We start from the raw sequence: 14,645 nt of genomic DNA on the forward strand, positions 1-14,645 counted from the left end.
GTTAAGGGGAGATTTCTTTAGCCAGAGGGTGGTGAATCATTGCCACAAATGGCTGTGGAGGTCAAGTCCTTCAGCACATTTAAAGTGGAGGTTGATGGGTTCTGGATTAGTAAGGGTGACAAAGGTTACAGGGAAAAGGCAGGAGAATGGGATTAAGAGGGATAATAAATCAGCCATGATGGAATGACAGAGCCGTCTTGATGGGCCAAATGGCCTCATTCTGATCCTATGTCTTTTGGTCTATAGTCTAAAAGTAGTTGGAATTGGGAAATGATGTGATGTAATTCCAATAACGTGCCCATGCGGACATTGCAACTTAATTTCCAACATGTTAAAAATCAATGGAATTATTTTATTTATTTCTGAATTTTCCCTCCATATAATAAAGCAACATCTCTTCTTTTTCTAGTCTCTAGCAAGCACATAAAGTATTTCTATTTCTATTTTTCCCTTCATGGAACACGGGTATCATTGCCAAGGTGAGCATTCATTTCCAATCACCATTTGGCATCTCAAGGAAGCTACTGACAGCCCAGACCTTTCAGTGCCAGGATTTTCATAAAAGATGAAGGGGAATGTTTGCACATCTCAAAATGTCCCTGGACTGAGCTGAGATAGTTTGTTCAGGATAGAACTAAAGTCAACAACATTTCTGTTTTTCTGGAAACATGTGCAGGCCCAGAGCAGGTAAGGTCTGGTGATTTCTATCCCTGAAGTTATATCAGCAATGATCCCAATTTGTGACAACTTATTTCCAGACTAATTCTAGATTTATTTAATTAATTGAATTTAAACTCACCAATTGCCATAGCATGCTCAAACTCTGCTCTCTGGTATGTCATCCACCATCCAGATACTTGTCCCATGACTTCACCTAACTTACCCATATGCTCCATTGCTTATTAGTTTGATGGTGTCAAAGTCTTCTTCAGATGGCGCCTTTGTGGGTTTACCAGCAGATCCGCGACCCTGTGGCAAATGAAACGTCAGGTTGTGGGTGGGATTTTTCAACACTTTGCATCGATCAGCTCCTGAGATGAAACCCAACTCGTCTAAAATAGCTTGACCGAGCAATCAAAAAATTGGGCATCAAGATGAAGGAGGTTTTAAGAGGGATGAAAGGGGTGAGGTTTTGTCTAGAGAGAAATGGGGGAAGTGGGGTATCTAGGGAGTTGTAGAGGTGTCCAGACAGTACAGCCTTCACCATTTAGACTGGGAGTTAAGTACTGGAGGGTTTATTAAAGTTAGAGAGCAGCTTAGGGCGGTGGGGGGGGGGGATCATGAAGATATTTAAAATGAGGACACTCAGCTGGAGGATAACCGGGTATAACAAAGGCAGCAGTGTAATTGTACAATTCATGGATTGTAAAAAGGAGGGAGATCGTCCAGACCAAAGTGGAAGTGGAAGTGGAAATTTTTCTATAACTTGATGTAAGACTCTGAGCTATTTTTGTGTCTCTCTTTCTCATTGCTTTTGAGTTTTGTTTTCCTCTGTCACCATGACCTCTCCCCAGGGTGAGCATGAGGATTACATCTGATCCTTTTAGAGATACACTATATTGTAATTAGATGTACTGTACACACACAAGCTTCCTTAATGTACTTAATGTGTATTGGGGCGGGGCGGGGGGGGGGGGGGGACGTAGCTGGACTCCCCTGCCCTATGCATAACTCTGCTGTTGGCTGGCAAAGGAATTCTTTTTCAGCAAGTGGCAGTAAATGGCACCATCCAGTATTTGAGTTTGTGGAAAGGGTAACTTTTACTGCTTGTCTGTAGAATTATTAGCTTCAGCAGATTAGCATGATTTCATTGTTTAGGAGGTTCTTGGTCAATAGCATCTCCCTTCTCCTCCGACTCAAGCCCATGCTAAATTTGGAGACAAGCTTCCATTCAGTTTGTGAGACGTAGCCAGTTCCAAAATCAACCATTCTTGCTGTTACTCTGGACAAATGTCCACCTTCTGTCAGGCATCCTGGAGACAGTTCTTTGCTCCATTTCAGGCTGGTGTACATGTCCACAGGCAGCAGGGGTGGGGCAGAGACAGCAGACAAGAGGGAGGGAATGATCACAGATAATGGTGTGAGAGATGCAGAAGAAATAACAGAAAAAGTCAAGTAACACACACAAAATGCTGGAAGAATTCAGCAGCTCTGGAGAGGAATAAACAGTCAACGTTTTGGGTTGAGACCCCTCATCAGATCTGGAAAGAAAGGGGAGCAAAGCCAGAAAAAGGTGAGGAGAGGGGAAGGAGTACAAGCTAGAAGGTTGTGAAGGTATGTAGGTAGGGGAGAGGGGGTGAAGTGAGAAGCTAGGAGATGACGAGTGGAGAAGGTAAAAGGCTGAAGAAGAAGGAATCTGACAGAAGAAAAGAGTGGACAGTGTAAGTGCTAAAGCTACACAGAACAGAGTGCAATGAAGACAGCAACTTCAAAGTATGTGAATACACAAGAGACTGGAGATGCCGGAAATTCAAAGAACTAATGTGTCAGGCTGCATCTGATGAAGGAAATGGACAGTTGATTTTTGGATCAAGCTCCCTTGTCTGGACAGTCAATCCAGATGAAGGGTCTCAAACTTCAATTATCCATTCCCTTCCACAGGTTAGGAAAAAAAGAATTATCTTTATTTATCACATGTACTTCCAAACAAAGTGAAAACAAGCACAGTCCTGGGAATGAAAGAGTTAATGTATGACTGGCATTTGATGATTCTGGGCTTGTAACCACTGGAGTCTGGAAGAATGCTGGGGTGGGGATCTTACTGAAAACTATCGAATACTGAAAGGCTAAGAATGAGTGGATGTGGAGAGGATGTCTCCTGTAGTGGGGTGGGGGAGGGGGTTCAGGACCAGGGAGCACAACCTCAAAATTGAAGGACATCCCTTTAGAACAGAGGAGAGGAGGAATTTCTTTGTGAAATTCATTGCCACAGTGGAGGCCAAGTCAATGGGCATATTTAAACCCACATATAAGGGGGAGGGTGCTGCAGTAGTCTGGAGAGCTGACCTCTACCTTGCTGAAGCCAGATGACAACTCTGAGACGACTCCTCTTACTAACCCCTTGAACAGGACCCCACTAAGGTGCACTAGGCCATTGTCTTCCACACAATCACTAACCTTATTAACTCTGGGGATCTCTCATCCACTGCCATCAACCTTGTAGTTTCCTTACCCCAAACCTCCTTTTTCTACCTCCTTCTCAAGATCCACAAGCCTGCCAGTCCAGGTAGACCCATTGATTCTGCTTGTTCCTGCCCCATCAAACTTGTATCTGCATACCTCAACTCTGTTTTAGTCTTCCCACTTCAGTCCCTTTTTACTTACATCCATGACACTTCACGCACTCTTGATCTTTTCAATGATTTTAACTTCTTTGCCCCAATCATCTCAAGTTCACTATGGATGTCCAGTCCCTATACACCTCCATTCCCTATCAGGAAGGTCTCAAAGCTCTCAGATTCTTTCTGGACACCAGACCCAACTAGTTCCCCTCCATCACCACTCTGCTCTGTTTAGCAGAGCTTGTCCTCACTCTCAATAATTTCAACTTTGGCTCCTCTCACTTCCTTCCAACAAAAGGTGTAGCCGTGGGTGCTCTTCAAGGGTCCCACCCATGCCTGTCTTTTGTCAGCTACATGAAAACAGTCTATATTCTAAGCCTACACAGGTATCACTTCCCAGTTTTGCCTATGCTACATCGATGATTGCATTGGTGTTGCTTCTTTCACCTCTGCTGAGCTCGTCCACTTCATCAACTTCACCTCAAACTTCCACCCTGACATCCACTTCCTCGATTTCACTGTCTCTATTTCTGGAAACAGCTCATCTACTGATATATAATTTTACTGATTCTCATAGCTACCTGGACTTGTAAAACTGCCATCCCCTTCTCACAGTTTCTCTGTCTCCACAGCATCTCCTCTAGGATGAGACTTTTCATTCCAGAACTAATGAGATATTTTCCTTCCTCCACCATCAATACATCTCTCAGCCACATCTCTTCCATTTTGCACACATCTGCCCTCACCCCAAACACCCACCACCCCACCAAGGTTAGGGTTTCTCTTGTCCTCAAATACCTCCCCACTAGCCTCCACGTCCAGCACAAAATTCTCCATAACTTCCACCATTTCCAATGGGTGTTGTTCAATGAACCAGAATTGATTAGAAAGCTTAAGGTAAAGAACCTTCGGGGGCAAGAATTCACCCTGGAATGTCAGACAAAGAAGCTAAAGTCAGATGTGTCAGTATTACAGGAGAGAAAAGGGAATTATAGAGGCATGAGAGAGGAGTTGGCCACAACTGATTGGAAAAGAACACCAGCAGGGATGACAGCAGAGTAGTAATGGCTGGAATTTCTGGAAGCAATTTGGAAGGCACAGGATATATACATCCGAAAGAAGAAATATTCTAGAGGAAAGGTCACACAACCACGGCTAACAAGTGAAGTCAAAGCCAACATAAAAGCCAAAGAGAGGGCATATAATACAGTAAAAATTAGTGGGAAGTTAAAGGATTGGGAACTAAAATATTGAAATAAGAGTGATGAAGCGCTTTGAGAGTTTGGTGATGAAACATGTCAATTCCTGCCTGAGAAGTGACTTGGATCCACTCCAGTTTGCCTACTGGCATAAAAGGCCCAAAGCAGATGCCATTTTATTGGCTCTTCACTCAACTCTGGAACATTTGGACAGTGAAGATGCGTACATCAGGATGTGCTTTATCAACTACAGTTTGGCATTCAATATTATCACCCCTGAAAACTAATCTATAAGCTTCAAGGCCTTACAATTGCTTCAAGGCCTTAGCCTCAATACTTCCTTGTGCATTTGAATGTTTGATTTCCTTACTTGCAGACCCCAGACAGTTCAGATTGACAACAACATCTTTTCCACGATCTCCATCAGCACAGGTCCACCACAAGTTGTGTTCTTAGACCCCTGCTCTATTCACACTATACTTATGAACGTGAGGCTAAGTACAGTTCCAATTCCATTTTTAAGTTTTACAACACCACTGTTGTTGGCCAAATCAAAGATAGTGATGAATCAGCACATAGGAGGGTGCCACAAAAATAGACTCACTCAACGTCAGCAAGACCAAGGAGCTGATTATGGACTTCAAGGGTTTCCTCCAGGTGTGCTAGTTTCCTCCCATAGTCTAAAGATGTATCGGTTAAATAAAATAAAAATCACACAGAAGAAATGAGGTTAATGATGGGTCCAGCATTGAGCAGCACTGGGATCATGGCCACCGTGACTCTGCATTGATTAGCGACAAGCAGAAGTACAAAATATCATAGTGTCAACGTGACTCACATCCATCAGGTCAACCAACTCTTGGGTGTTGAGGGTTGCGTTGTCGTACGTATCCAGGTGGGCCATCTCTGTGTGAAAGAACACAAGGAGAGGTAACTTAGCATGTTGGGTCCAACAGCTCTCCCTCTCACACATGCGGGAACTGGAACACTGAGCTCCAGCATGTAGAGTTTGAGAGTGAGCTGTTAGAAGACAAACACAAGATGGTGGCTGGGTGGATTAATCTGTCAGCAGTCCTTGCTTCGAATTACCTTAACTGCATTATTAAGATGGAGTTGTTGTTGCATTAAGACCATGTTCAGTATTCTATAACTTGCGGAATATAAATGTGTAGAATTCATTGCCACAAACAGTTGTGGAGTCCATTGGGTATTTTTAGAGGACATTGATAGGTGTATGATTAGTAAAGGCAGGAGAATGGGGATGAGAGGGTTTAGCCATGATAGGTTGGCGAAGCAGACTCGATGAGCCAAATAGCCCAATTCTACTCCTATATCTTATGGTCTTATAACTTAAATTGCCATTGTACCAAGGCTCAGGGTTCTTCTGGCAAACAGATAATCCTTTACTCGAATTATGTCAATTCATTTTGTTTTCAAAAGACTCCTATTTTCATCTCTCAAATGCTACTGGTGCAGACTTCCAGCAATATCCTAGGGGCCTTTTTCACTCGACTGATATTCTGTGAGGCCAATGTTTATGGGATTTCCCAGCTTTGTTCACATCTATTAAAGTCAAGTGGGCATCAAGACAGATGTTAGCCTCTGGTGTTGTTCCCTTTTGGATAGTCTGTCAACATTCAGGGGTTGAGAACCAAAGGGCTTGCTTTCATTTGGCACCTCTGTTGGTTCGGCTCAAATTGGAGATTTGATCTCAATGGTCAGGAAACAAGTGGGCAATCTGGGCTCAGACTTGGCTCTGATCCACTTAACCACTACAGTCTCCCAAAACAGTGCACTGGCTCTTAAGCAGAGGTACCAGGGCCCTGCAAGAGCAAGGATGTAACCGAGGTCATTATACCATGTTCTCTCTTTGAGAGGATACCCTTCACCTCTCAATCTTTTCCAACTCCTTGCAAATGTTCCTTTTTTTTGTACATGTACTCATTTGACTTTTGAAATGCAGTTATGGGGGGTGGAGTTTCAAGATGGCGACGTAAGCATCTGCCTTTTAGGCGCTCTTTATTTTTTCAACTATAATCACCCTTTAATTAGATCTTTTCGAACTTAATCATATGAGTTGCTACCTTTGATTGACCCTTTTTTCCTAAAATAATAGTTGATCTAATCTTGTCAAACCTAAAATGGCTACAAGTAAGAAATCGGCTAAGGATCCTGTATCCATCGACGCAATTTCTGGTCTTTTGGACATTAAACTGGATGTTAAATTTGCGGGTATGGAAGGTAAATTGGACAGTAAACTGGATGCTAAATTTGCGGGTCTGGAAGGCAGACTAGAAGGTAAATTGGACAGTAAACTGTTAAGTTTGGAAAGGAGGATTACTACGAAAATATCCGATCTTGAAGGAGTTGTTAAATCGCTTGAAACTAAGTTTCAGTCGCAGGCGTTAGTGGTTCAGCAGCTTGGAAATAAGATCACGACTCTTGAACAATCAATTTGTGAAAAAGCACGTACAATTGAAGTGTTAGAGAAGAAGATAGAGTCGACTGCTAAAACTTTAGATCAGTATAAGTTTAAAATTACTGATCTTGAAAATCGTTCTCGCAGACAGAATTTGCGCATCATCGGAATTCCCGAAAAAGTTGAGTCCGGTGATTTAACTGAATTTTTCTCTAAATTACTGTGGGAAATTTTCGGTGGTGAAGGTTTGAAAAATGAACCTGTTATCGACCGCGCCCATAGAGTTGCGAGGTTTTCGTCTGTGCCTGATAAACCACGAGCGGTGATTGTTCGCCTTCATTATCCTCGTGAGAAAGAGCTTCTAATTCGATTAGCTCGTAAAAAAGGTATGATCTCCTACAAAAATTACTCATTTCGAATTGTTGAGGATTATTCGTATGAAGTAATGAAAGCCAGGATCGCTTTTAAACCAGTGATGGCAGAGATTCATTCGATTGGATTTAAACAAGCTTTAATGTATCCAGCGAAGCTTAGAATTGTGCTGCCCGACAACAGTCTACACTTTAACACTCCTGAAGAAGCGAAGAAATTTGTTGAAGAATATCGATCCTCTAGTGCAACTTGAACTATGAGTTACATTGAAGATTTTTTTTTTGGAGAGAGGATGCCATTTCATTTTAAGTTTTAACCCTGGAAGTTGGGTTATAACTTTTTATTTTGAACTATGGGTCTGGGTCTTTTTTTTACTACTATTATTATTGCTTATAGATGCTGTTTTAATTTTTATAATATCCTTTTTTATACACGTTTGTATTTTGTAATAATGAATTAGTTTTTCAAAATGTCGTTTCTTCTTCTCATAAGTCTTTACTTTTTATAAGCGTTTATTTGCTTGCCTGTATTTAGAAATGGAACAAAGGTTTTGAATTCTTTTTTTTTTTAGTTTTTTTTATATATATGTTGTAGTGTCTATTAAATCTTTTTTTTAAAAAAAATTCTATTTTGATAACTTTTTTTTACTAAATTTTCTTATTAGATTGCTGAATTTATATTCATATTTTGTAATATGGCTTTCTCAAAATGTCGTTTCTTCTTCCCATAAGTCTTGGCTTGTGAAACGTCATCTTTGTATCTGAATATGGAATTTCTTTTTAAAGGTGTATTACATTTTTAAACTTTAATGTTCATTTTTTTCTTTATTAATGATTTTTCTGGTTTTACTATTTTAGTTTTTTTTTGACTTGTCTGATATGTGTGTGTATGTGTATGTATATATATATATATATATATATATATATGTAGGTATATATATATATATATTTTTGCAACTCTATATTTTAATTAGGGTGTTATATAGTTTTTTCTTAAAAAAATTTTCTTATGGAGCTGCCATCTTGAAATGGGGGTAATATTAGTATTAGTTTATGCGCCTGCCGCTTGGCTTTCTTTCAAAGGGTGGGGGGAGGGGGGAGGGATCTTTTTTCATGCTTTTGCTTTTTATTTTTTTGCTTTTAGTTTATGGGCTGACTTTAAATTGTTAATATTGTTGAGGTGTCAGGATCTCCGGTTGCTCCTGAATCAATTTTCCTTCTTCCTAAATTGTGGGTTATGTGTCTTTTTAACCTTTTATGATACACACAATTAATATTGGTATGATGGATAAATCTATTAACTTTATCTCGTGGAATACTAATGGTTTAAATCATCCGATTAAACGTAAAAAAATATTTAAAGTATTCCATAGATTGAACGCTAATATTATTTTTGCACAGGAGACCCATATTAGGAGGGAGGATAATCAACGTTTTTTTAGGCTCTGGAAAGGGCAACAATTTCACTCAAATTGTACCGCTAAAATTAGGGGTGTGTCTATTTTTATAGACGCCTCAATTTCATTTACACATTATGAAATTATTTCTGATCCACAGGGTAGATTTTTGTTGATAACTGGTTCACTTTTTAATCGGAAAGTTGTTTTAGTTAATATTTATGCTCCAAACTTTGATTGTCCTGAATTTTTTAAACGTTTATTTACTTCTCTTCCTAATTTGAATGAATATATGTTGATTATGGGTGGAGACTTTAATTGTTGTTTGAATCCTTCGATGGATAGATCTAAACCTATTCAAACTCTTCCGAATAGATCAGCTTTACTTATTAATTCTTTTATGGTTGATTCTGGAATTACTGAAATATGGCAGTTTTTGAACCCTAAAGATAAAGAATTTTCATTTTTTTCACATGTATATCATAGTTATTCTAGAATTGATTATTTCCTTATTGATCATCGTTTATTAACAGATGTTATTGACTGTAAATACGATTCTATTGCTATTTCGGATCATGCGCCTTTGAAGTTATCTATCAAGATTCCGGACTCTTCTATCAATACTAGATCTTGGAGACTTAATGCTACTTTGCTTCAAGATCCAGAATTTATTACCTTCATAAAACAACAAATTGACTTATTTTTTTCAACAAACTATAATGAAGAGATTGATAAAGGAATACTTTGGGACTCTTTCAAGGCTTTTATTCGTGGACAAATTATTTCATATTCCGCTGGTAAAAGAAAACAAAGATATTCAGATATAGCTTTATTGGTGGATAAAATTAAAGAAATTGATAAGATTTATTCCGTTACTCCTACCAAAGAACTTTATAAGAAGAGAGTTGAGCTTCAAATGGAACATAGTTTATTATTATCTTCTTCAATTGAGAATCAATTAATTAAGACTAGGGCTCAATTTTATATTCATAGTGATTGAACTGGTAAATTGTTAGCTAATCAATTAAAAGCTATTTCGACTAAGCGACAAATTATTAAAATTCGTAAACAAGACGGTAATTTAACTACTGATTATAAAGAAATCAATAACACTTTTCAAGATTTTTATAAATCTTTATATCAATCAGAATTTGACGGTGACCGGTTTACGATGGATAATTTTTTTAATAACTTGAATATTCCTAAACTGATAGATGAAGATTGTAGCTTGCTTGATGCTCCTATTTCTATGGATGAAATAAGAGAGGCTATCTCATCAATGAATTCAGGGAAAGCTCCTGGTCCTGATGGTTTTATTGTAGAATTTTTTAAAACTTTTTCTTTATTGCTTTCTCCTTGGCTATGTGAAATCTTTAATGATGCGTTTGTTAAGAAGAGACTACCTCAATCGTTTTATGAAGCTACTATCTCTCTAATTCTTAAAAAAGATAAAGATCCTACTTTATGTGCATCTTATCGCCCTATATCATTATTAAATGTAGACTCTAAGATTCTTACAAAAATTTTAGCCATTAGATTAGAAAAGGTATTACCACAGATTATTTCAGAAGATCAAACTGGTTTTATTAGGAATCGGTATTCCTTTTTTAATATTAGAAAATTGATTAACATAATTTATACTTCATCACCTACAACCCCAGAATGTGTTATCTCATTAGATGCTGAAAAAGCCTTTGATAGAGTTGAATGGACATATTTATTTAATGCATTGAGAAACTTTAATTTTAGTCCTAATTTTATATCATGGATTAAATTAATATATTATAAACCTGTTGCTTCTGTTCTTACAAATAATTATAGATCCTCTTTTTTTCAATTATCTCGTGGTACGAGACAAGGTTGTCCTTTAAGTCCTTTATTATTTAATATTGCATTAGAACCTTTAGCTATTGCTATTCGTGAGTCTCCTAATATTTTTGGTATTACCCGTAATGAGAAGTTATACAAATTATCGCTTTATGCTGATGATTTGTTGTTATATATTTCTAATCCTAGTAGGTCTATTCCTGCTATTTTATCCTTGTTGGCTCAATTTGGTAGCTTTTCTGGTTATAAGTTAAACTTAGATAAGAGTGAGTTATTCCCTTTAAACGCGCAAACTTTATTGAGTGATAGGATGCCATTTAAAGTTGTTACTGATAACTTTATCTATTTAGGTATAAAAATCACCAAGAAATATAAAGACTTATTTGGACTGAATTTTTTACCTATGCTTCATCAAATTCAGCAACTTACTACAAGATGGTCTCCCTTATTTTTATCATTAGTTGGTCGGATTAATGCTATTAAAATGATGATTTTACCGAAATTTTTATATTTATTCCAAGCTTTACCAATTTTTATTCCTAAATCTTTTTTTGATAATATTGATTCAAAAATTTCCTCATTTGTGTGGCAAAATAAAAATCCTAGGTTAAGCAAAAGGCAATTACAAAAGTCTAAAAAAGATGGTGGTCTAGCTTTACCTAACTTTAGATTTTATTATTGGGCGAATAATATTCGTAACCTAATGTACTGGAAACTAGATTTGGATTCACCTGTGTGCCCACAGTGGGTAAATTTGGAATGTAGTGAGGTTAAGGGATATTCTATATTTTCCATTCTTGGTTCTTTTCTTCCTATTGATTTAGCCAAATTCAATAAACAGATATCTAACCCTGTTGTTAAACATACACTACGAATTTGGTTTCAATTTCGCAAATTCTTTAATCTGAAAAACTTTGCTCTGGACAGCCCTATTTTATGTAATTTTTTTTTTAAACCTTCATTGAAAGATCAAGCTTTTAGTATATGGAAAAGGAAAGGTATAAAATGTTTTCGTGATCTTTTTTTTGAAGGTACTTTGATGTCTTTTGATCAACTATCCAACAAATTTGAATTACCTAAATCTAATTTTTTTAGATACTTACAAATTAGAAATTTCTTACATAAAATTCTTCCATCTTTTCCTAATTCAACTCCATCGGATTTTTCAGATTTGATTTTTACTTTTAATCCTTGTCAGAAGGGATTAGTAGCTTTTATTTATAACATGATTATGAAGATACAGCCAGAAATATCGGATAGAATTAGACAAGAATGGGAAAAAGAACTTCGATGTAATATATCAACAGATAAATGGGAAAAAATTTTACAAATGGTTAATTCCTCCTCTATTTGTGCTAAACATGCTTTAATACAATTTAAAATTGTACATAGAGCTTATATGTCTAAAGATAAGCTTGCCCGATTTTATTCGCATATTAATCCTCAATGTGACAGATGTCACTTAGAAGTGGCTTCATTGACTCACATGTTTTGGACATGTCCCACTTTACATAACTATTGGAAGGACATTTTTGATGTCATTTCCTCAGTATGGAATATCGATTTACAACCCCATTTTATTACTGCTATTTTCGGTATACCAAATGAAGATGGCAATCAGCTTTCCCCTTCAATCAGACGAATGATTGCCTTTGTAACATTAATTGCCAGAAGGTCTATATTACAAAACTGGAAAGAAGTAAATCCTCCTACTACATTTCAGTGGTTTTCCCAAACTATTTCTTATTTGAGTTTGGAAAAAATCAGAAGCACTATCTTTGATTCTTCAATTAAATTTGAAGAAACCTGGGGACCATTTATTCGACACTTTCATATGAATTAATTTGGCCTATTTCAGATCCTTTTCTCTACTTATCCTTGTTCAGGTATGGAGTTCCGGAGTTCTTTTCTTGACACCTTCATATATTTATAAAGTGCTATTATTGCCCATGTTAGTTTTAGTTTAGTATTTTTTTCAATATATATTTTTTCTCATATATAATTTCAATTTTTTTTTCTTTTTTCGATGATTATTTTTGTTTTTTTTTCATATATATTTATATAGACTTGATTGATTTATGTACCTTTTGTTGATGGATGTTTTAATAGGATATTATTATCCTATTACTAATGTAATCTCAAGTTTATTGAATCTGTAATCTATTCATTATTATGTGTTGTTTTTTTTTATATATGAAATTTAATAAAAAGATTGAAAAAGAAAGAAAGAAATGCAGTTATCACCACCCCCCCCAAACTTTCAATCAATATCAGATCACTGTACCACAGGCTGAAATAAATTTCCTCTCCCCTTTGCAAATTACCTGCAGCCCACACACTTCTGTCAAGGCCTCTCTAAGAGTTATAAGAACAAAATGGCTTTATACTATTCCTTCTGAATTATAAATATTATACGTTTTGTATGGATTTTTCTGACTGCTGATTTTCAACATGTTGCCAGAGGAGGTGGTCCAGTCAGATACATAGAACATGGAGCAGCAATGTGCCTTCTAAGGTGTGCGTGCACACACGTCTTTGGCTACTGCCGCACAAAGGAATTTAAACTGTACACAAAAGGTTGTCGCTCTCTACCTCAATAGCATGCTTACATCTGACGATCGTGCACAATCCGATTTCCTCTTCTGGTTTCTTATCCGGATAGTGTTGACAAAATGGAGTTTGCAAGTAATTTATCTGCAGATTTTATAACTGGCTTATTTATACTGTTTTTGTTGAAGAAATTAGTCAGTGCGCACATGTTGTTGCCACTGGGAAACAAATTCCACAGCACGAGTTTTTGCACACACTGGTTTCAAATTAGAGGGAACATTGTAGAGCTACACAATACAGTACAGGCCTTTCAGCCCACGATATGGTGCCAAACTTTTAACTTACTCCACAATCAATCTAACCCTTTGCTCCTACACAACCCAAAAAACTTTGTTCATCTATGTACCTATCTACGAGTCACTTGAGGTCACTAATGCATCAGCCTCTTACAGCACTGAATTCCAGTACCTTATCACTGTGTAAAAAACTTTTGTCTTACATCCCCACTAAACTTTCTTCCACTCGTACAATTACGATTCTATCACCTCCTCTAGCAACATGTTTCAGAGGCATTTAGATACAAACTTAACGAGCAAGATTTAGAAGGATACATCTGAATGTGGGACGTGGGATTACTGTAGATGAGCATAAAGTCTGGCATGGATGTAATTGACCGAAGGGCCTGTTTCTTCACTGCATGAGGTGCTGGAAGTTGGCAATGTTGTGCATTGAGCAATATGTAACTAAAGGCAATGAAGACAAGAAACAAGAAGACAGCCTGTTCCTACCCTCCAGAGGATCTCGTGTCAATCCCAGCTGGCTGATGATGTAGCGTGGGATGTCAGTTTTGACACCATGACCCTCCTTTGCATGGTCTTCTGCTGCTTCAAGTAGATGGTAAAACTCTTCCGGATTAAACTCCTGTCAGTGGGAGGAGGAGAGATAGAGAACAAGTTCTGAGAAAGCTTCACGCTACACCAAATTCTTTTAAATCCATTACCTTGGAGCTGCTTCTGTGTAAGCATAGCCCACATCATTCTTCCTGCTAAGTTAATGAGGAGCTCCGAGGAAACCCCTCTCAGCCTGGGATCGTTTTCCAAAAGCAACATGGACAAGGTGCTGGAGGAACTCAGCAAGTCAGGCAACATCTATAGAGGGGTATAAACAGTCAATGTTTCTGACCGAGACCCTTCAGGACTCAGTCCGAAATTGTGACTGTTTACTCCTCGCCATAGATGCTGCCTGGCTTGCTGAGTTCCTCCATTATTTTGTGTGTATTGCTCAAGATTTCCAACATTTGCAAAATCCTTTGTGTTTATCCTTTTCCAGAAGTCTACTTTGAATCTCTTTAAAGATAAAAATGCTCCTGAGGCTACTAGAAGTTAATGACCCATATGAATGATTAATGCTGTGTCAGGAAGGAGATTCGACATTTCTACCTTTGTCTGAAGCTAGATGTGCCTCCAGTTCTGCTCTAATGGCAGAGTCCTAGTGAGGGTGAGAATGAGAGACAAATTGATAAAGGTGCTCAAGATGATAAAAGGCACAGATGGAGTGGTCAGCCAATGTATTTTATCCCAGAGCAGTAACGGCTAATATAA

At 37.7% G+C, this 14,645-nt stretch overlaps 1 protein-coding gene across 1 annotated transcript in view; it reads right to left on the reverse strand.

The window, feature by feature from the left end:
• The window catches only part of LOC132406413 (microtubule-associated serine/threonine-protein kinase 1-like), a 180,377-nt gene that overhangs the window by 85,599 nt on the left and 80,133 nt on the right, over nucleotides 1-14,645 (reverse strand). Inside the window, exons 9-11 of the mRNA XM_059992053.1 lie at nucleotides 13,833-13,965; nucleotides 5,319-5,386; nucleotides 884-969 (exon numbers count right to left, since the gene is read on the reverse strand). Coding sequence (XP_059848036.1) covers nucleotides 884-969; nucleotides 5,319-5,386; nucleotides 13,833-13,965 — 287 coding nt within the window. The remainder of the gene's footprint in view (nucleotides 1-883; nucleotides 970-5,318; nucleotides 5,387-13,832; nucleotides 13,966-14,645) is intronic.

This window comes from Hypanus sabinus, chromosome 16, assembly GCF_030144855.1.
Source record: "Hypanus sabinus isolate sHypSab1 chromosome 16, sHypSab1.hap1, whole genome shotgun sequence".
NCBI classification, from domain to species: Eukaryota; Metazoa; Chordata; class Chondrichthyes; order Myliobatiformes; family Dasyatidae; genus Hypanus; species Hypanus sabinus.